At 42.0% G+C, this 6,534-nt stretch overlaps 1 protein-coding gene across 1 annotated transcript; it reads right to left on the bottom strand.

Moving 5' to 3' along the window:
* Window positions 1-254: 254 nt before the first annotated feature.
* LOC109760415 (transcription factor bHLH25) lies at window positions 255-6,141 on the bottom strand. Its single transcript, XM_040395290.2, has 3 exons — window positions 5,522-6,141; window positions 4,220-4,609; window positions 255-640 (listed from the first exon to the last, which is right to left on the bottom strand). Exons 1-3 carry the CDS (start codon window positions 6,023-6,025, stop codon window positions 569-571), a joined length of 966 nt encoding a protein of 321 aa, XP_040251224.1. The 5' UTR covers window positions 6,026-6,141; the 3' UTR covers window positions 255-568.
* Between the last annotated feature and the right edge of the window lie 393 nt (window positions 6,142-6,534).

The raw sequence follows: 6,534 nt of genomic DNA on the forward strand, positions 1-6,534 counted from the left end.
TTTGTTATCCCGGTTGTTGTGGCAACACACTAGAAAACAAGCCAACACTATCGTTCCAGATAAATATTAGCAATGAGGTCCAGATCACACACAACCGACGCAGTATAGTTGTGTGTAATGAGGGCTACATTGCAAACATGAGCATTACACCCCAATGGTTACCATTCCATGTGCAATGATACCCTCTCGCCAACGACAAGATCACAGTGATTTGGCCAGAAACTATATGCTTGAGGTTATTTAACTGTGGGCACTAGCGTGTTCTATAGTAATGTGTCTTAATGGACAAAAGCTAACTATTAGAAAAATCAAATACAACTATCTTCCATCCCCAATGTAAATTTCGTTACTTAGAAACAACACCACTCATGTTTGGATTCTTAGCAGGCATAATAATGATGTTTTTATTGCTAAGTCGAACCCATATTTCCACTAAGCAAAGATGCATTGGAGCACCTAGCTACTTCGGTTACCACTTTGTTCTATTTGGAGATGGTCCCATGATGGTGAGCATCAATGTGAAAACATGAAATACCCATTTGACCATGGTGCACAAGTTGTGGATACCCTAATGTTGATCCAGCACCGATTTGAGCCTTCTGACCATCTCCTCCATTGTTGAGTTGAACCCCTCTTCCAACTGAAATTAAATAAATTAAGTTGCGCCAAATTAGTGTAAGCAGCGCATACCGCTGAAATACTAAAGTTAGTTCATGTATATTTTTCGCTCATATCTAAATCTCATATAAAAGCTTAAATGTGTTTGTATAATACATCCATGTCCCACAAGCATACCCTCACAATTGAATACACTTTGCTTTGTTCAACTAAATAATTCACCATGGGATGCATTGACTCATATGATGAGAGTTTTTACACTCCTGAAATTAATTAAAGGAGATGAAATAATTATCTTTCTCTTATAGCGAGATGACGGGTCATATGTTAACTAACTAACCAACTAAGTCCTCACCCAGTTGTCTCTTCTGAATGCTGCAATGTTAAATATGTTTATTGGGAAATAAACGGTAACCATGTAGGGAGAGTGAGACTAAAAAAATATAATAAAGGATCATGCTTTGTAGAAATTGTTAGTAAAAATACAAAAAGATAACCTTCTCCGAATGGAATATATTTAGATGTTCATGAATGATTTTTTTTTTCATTGCTTTTGGATTAATTCATTATCTACTCATGAACCACGAGGGAAAATGCTAGATTTCATAAACTTTTGTTATACGTCAAGACGGAATCTACCTAATCCCTTATGATCTATCTAGCATCAAAATACTCGTTTTAGTCTAACATTTGAACTAATTGCTTGATCAAGCACTTCATATATTGGGAATGGCTAGAGCCAAGTTGACTGATTTTTTTAGGGCCAATCAATTTACTCCCAACTGTTGGATAAAAAAGGAACGGTTAGATCTCCTTCTTTTACCTGCCCCCCTCCCCCCTAAAAAAACTGGTCATCATCTTCAACCCCACGTTCTGAACTTGTTCTGCATCTGGCCGCCTTCCAGCCAGGCTGAACTGCCAGCCTCCTCCGACTACATACGACGGCGCTCCTATGACTGCCTCAACGCCCCGCCCTCCCCGCAACCTTCTTCCACCTCCAGGCTTGCCTCCGCCCCTGGCCATCCCTCTAAGGCCGATGAACTACCAGATTTCTCTAGCGAATCTCCAGCCCTTGCACCCTAAGATAGACAAGGATGCTTCTTCTTGCCCCTACACCCCCTCTACACTCTAAGATAGATGTGATCAATCCTACTCCTGGCGGCCTCGGTGCTCTGCAGCTGCTGCTTCCTTCTCACTGACCCAAATTTTAAATTCAGGCTACTTATATCCAGCAAAACTGACATATATTATATGTTGGCCGGGGTGTCTCCTTCATAAAGCTTGAATCCCCAAATTAATTCTTGGTTGATCATTTGTCCCCATTTTCATTGTGTTTATATTTTTTCTAGATGGCGTATGTATGGCGCAAAACATCCTCCATCAACATGGCGCTTATCCATGGCTCAGCTGTGTAGGATTTTCATAGCAGACTAGAAAAGTTGTCCAACTAGAGTACATCAATAAGATCATGGCTGATAATATGGCCATCAGGCAACTATATATGGTTGTCATACATCAATATTAATCACCAATATAATAAGGTTGTCATATTGATGTCACTTTGGCTTTCTCTTTTCGTTGCATTTACTATTTTTTTCATGGAGCACGCAGATGCTGGCTCTTGTATTAGAGATCAACCTTTTTATTTGTACTTTCTCTAGCCGAGATGGGGTACTGTACACGCCTGCGTCATATACTATGTAAAATTCTTATAGTCGCGACCTAAACTCCGACCCCGTCCCGCAGCTCTCTCTCTCTCTCTCTCTCTCTCTCTCTCTGGCGGCTGTAGGATGTCAATTTCCTCTCCTTCTTAGCTCCCTCCACCACCACTATCATTGCCACACTTCCCCTAAAAAGATAAGGGATGTTGCGACCCGAGCTTTCTCGATTTGACAGAGGCATGTTCTAGCCGTCCTCTATCCACTAGCAGCACCTAAGATGCCTTGATTGGTTGTGGTTCAGCCTTCCTCAGTCTATTGTCCAAGCAACACGTGTCATGCCTTTGTACATTTGTTTCTTCACGTGTCGTGTGCCTTCGCATTGGGGCGGCCTATCTCATTTTTTGAAGACGGTTTGGCACGATCTTCCTTGGTCTGATACCAATGAGGTGCGGCCTAGCCTGCCTAGACCCAATACTGCCACGTTATACCTCCATTAGGGAATTAATGGCGCGACATGGTGTGGCTCGACTTAGTTTAGACGATAGCATGGAGCGGCCTTACCTTGGCCTTGTGTTGGTCAAGGTATAACTAACTCTTGCATTGCCATTCCATGATTGATGCTCTACATCAGCGACTTCCCACACAATGACCTGATAATTAATTTATATCTTGAATTTTCAACGGTCCATACAAATCGTGTGTTAGTGCTCTTAGCTTTGAGCATGATCCAAAATAAGATAATATGGACAAGAAGTCAATTGATAGCAGATTAATCTAACATTAAATGATAATGATTTTCTTGTGCGCCCTTCCTTTCCTTAACTAGCCCCTCTCTGGTCTATATGTATAACCTTTTAAACTAGCTATATTGTATTAGTTCATATTTATCCCTATGTTCTCATGCATGTATATAAATCTTGAGAATGCTTTGAGCTCAGAAACTCTTGGGTGTTAGACGATGGAATGACGAGGCGAGATGGATATGTTGACTGAAGGAAATAATGTAGTCAAGAAAATGATTTTTAATTCTAGTCTATTCATAACATTTCTTTTTCTTTGACAATCACTGAAATGTACCGGCTTTCCCTTAGCAAAATGTTTTATATTTCTTCCATTCCATAAAAACATGAGGTCAGTTGTACTAATGTTGATGATTTATATATATGTGTGTGAGATGAATGTGAGAGAATTGGTGTCATATGTGTGTGCATGAGTATGTGTAGTGTGCATTAGTTTGGTTTTAACTGTTGTACATGTAGACTTGCGCAAAGGATAAGATATTAAAGAGCGGTTTGGGTTTGAAGAAAATATGTGTAAACATTCATAGGTCGGCATACATAGAAAACCGACGAGGAAAGCCACCGATCCAAGGAGGATGAGAGATGAGGTAGCATTACGGAAAGGCTTGTGCATTTTCTGTATAATTTATAAAACAAAGGTTTTGTACATCTAAATCCATCCTGACTGATGTTTAATTAGAGAAAAAAGTATCAACCATCAATATACAGGACTATCTATATAATTCAATCATCTATATTCCTATGTGCTCAAGTTGTTATATTGTTGGTTTATGAGAATCAAAACTACGATGCATATGTGCTTATTAATTATTGGTACCCCATACTTAAGCATGGTTGTTACAAGATATGAGCATTTCGTCCATCCTATGATACGTTTTATTTCTTGCTAACCACATCTAGGCACCGTGTATCAAACAGTACGTGAATTGATATTATGAAGCTATATGTGGTGATTTCTAATATAATTTAATTGCAATCCTGATAGGCAATTACTATGTACTTTTGGAACTACTATACCTTTTTTATGGATTGGTACATCATGAGGAAAATAGCTGCATGCATCAATTGATACAGAGCCCAGGGGTTTCCCTGTTTAAAAAAATCTCAGCAGTGAAAAAAATAACGGTGAGTACCGCTTGCCTTGGCGGTAATGTTGATGATGGTGGTGTCAGCTAGGCATGGCATGCTGCTGGTGTGGGTGATGGCAAGTCGGAGTACCTCCACCTCTGCCAGTACCCTCACTAGTAGTCCATTTGTGTTCTCACAGTGGATCTGCACTAGCACACTCTTATCAGAAAACCGGACCTTGATCTCTGGAAGCCATGTGCCCAACTGGCTCGGCTGACCGACATAATCGTCGCCGTAGTTGCTGGTGAGGTCGCCTAGGCAGGGTCTGTTCTTGTGGATGAGCACAGTGGAGCAGACGGTGGTGGTGGCAGCATGCCTGTTGTTATTCTCCAGGATATTCACCTTCTCTTGGAGCTCTCTCACGTGCTTCACCGCATCCCCAATAATCGTTGCCTTGTTCATCTGCTACATTAGAATCACATCAATTCACCACCATCTTTCTGAATCTTAAATAACACATGCAATCTTAATTTTTTAATAGATTGGTTGATTAATTAATTAATCCAAGCTTCTGCCAAGCAAGCGTGCACACATAAGGACAACATACCAATATGCTAAATTAATCCAAGTTGATTTAAATTTTAGAGCATATCATACCAATATGCTATCTTCATGTGGCAAGGCCTAGTGCCATTGGATTTACTGTGTGTTTTACCACCCTACTAGTTCTAAAAACAATACGGGCCGCACTAGGTGCCGCCCAAAAGGCGGCCTGCGGAAAAACTGGCCTCCAGTCGTTTCGTCTGACCCTTCATAATTAAATTGTTCAGTCTGTCCAATCCCAACAGATAATCTCGGTGCACAATGTTTTTTACATTTGCAGCATTGTCACAACATTTCTTCTAGCAGGTTTGTCAAAATCTAGTAGCAGAGCAATTCAAACACACCCCTGGGGCAATATTAAGCTTTTATTCGTTTCAGAAAAATGTTGAGTATGTTTAAGTTTCACTTCATAAGAAAAATCCATTTTTCCAAGAAAACTTTTACAGCACAAAAGACTAAAAATCATGCAACGTTCGCTAACAAGTTCGTTTTTAACAGAAAGCGTGTTCCTGGAGCGGTACCAACACAACATAGCCATCAAGGTTGGTGTTTACAAACATTCTAATATTATTACTGTGAAAGCTAAAAAATGGACATAATAGCTTATAAAAACGAATGGCATCTCCCTCCTCGCCAAAATCCTTACCTGCAGTTTAATTAATTGCAGTACATGGTTATTGCATGAAGCATGCATGGGATGAGATCGATGGAATAGGAGGAAGAAGACAAGAAGGAGTAGCCGAGGAGCTAGTGATGGATACAAGAGAATACCTTCTTTAGGCCAGGGATAAGAGTGGAGAGCTCCATGAGCCGCTGGTTGATCTTCTGCCTCCGGCGGCGCTCTGCGATTGTGTGGTCCTTGGCGGGATCAGGGGACATTGACGACGCCGATGCTGCGGAGCCCTGCAAGTTGCTCCCAGATCTCCTCCCGGCAGCACGCTTATGTCCTCCTCTCGCGGCCGACTGCGTCGACGCAGCACTGGACTTCCAGCTCATTGGCTTCCTACCCCTGGCGACGGTGGCGTGGACCACTGCATCGCCGGAGCTGCTATCCCGGTACTGGTTATCGATCTGCACCACCAAGTCCGGGTTGTCATCGGCCGCTGTCGGCAGAGGCTGGGGGGCTGTGCACAGTGCCTGCTGCGAGGGGCAGGGGACGGCAGTATGGTCGCCGCAGTGGAAGCTGCCAGTAGCGTATACCAGAGAGGCGGCAGGGGGGAAGGTGTGCTGGTCCAGCGTGTTTGCCGCCCACTGCATGAAGCTCGACTCCTCCATGTCAATCGATCGATCGAGATTACAAACTCCCAACCCAACTAATGCTAGATCTCCACTACAAGAACAAATTAATTCACGAAACAGAGTATCTTACATTACACCCCAAAGAACATATATGTAGCCTATAGCTTGCTAGATGCATTACATATATGTTGGTTATGGGGTATATATAGCTAGAGAGCCTAGAGATGCATCATACCAAGGGGAAAACAGTGCAAAATGGAACAGGTGCACCGTCACCACAACCCTGGGGCCTTTCTCTGTCACTGCCTATTCGTACATATTAATATTGTCTACTAAAGCACATTTTAAATTGTTGTAGTTTGTTGATCACGGATATGATCGGTTTATTTTTTTTCTTTTTCCTCGCGTATGCATTGGTTTGGTCCTATATGACTGTGCTATTTGCCAGTGTGTTTTTGGTGTGCGTGCATTAGCGTTGGCTGTGTGCATCTTAACTATGCAGAGGCCGAGTGTTTGGTCTTTGGGTTTATATCCTCTTGATGCTT

Source organism: Aegilops tauschii, chromosome 7, assembly GCF_002575655.3.
Source record: "Aegilops tauschii subsp. strangulata cultivar AL8/78 chromosome 7, Aet v6.0, whole genome shotgun sequence".
In the NCBI taxonomy this organism is placed as follows: domain Eukaryota; kingdom Viridiplantae; phylum Streptophyta; class Magnoliopsida; order Poales; family Poaceae; genus Aegilops; species Aegilops tauschii.

Coding starts and splice junctions, on each gene's coding strand:
- LOC109760415 (XM_040395290.2), bottom strand. CDS start 6,025: ATGGAGGAGTCGAGCTTCATGCAGTGGGCGGCAAACACGCTGGACCAG. Junction 4,610..5,521: donor TTATCCCTGGCCTAAAGAAG/GTATTCTCTTGT, acceptor CTAATGTAGCAG/ATGAACAAGGCAACGATTAT. Junction 641..4,219: donor TCATCAACATTACCGCCAAG/GCAAGCGGTACT, acceptor ATTTAATTTCAG/TTGGAAGAGGGGTTCAACTC.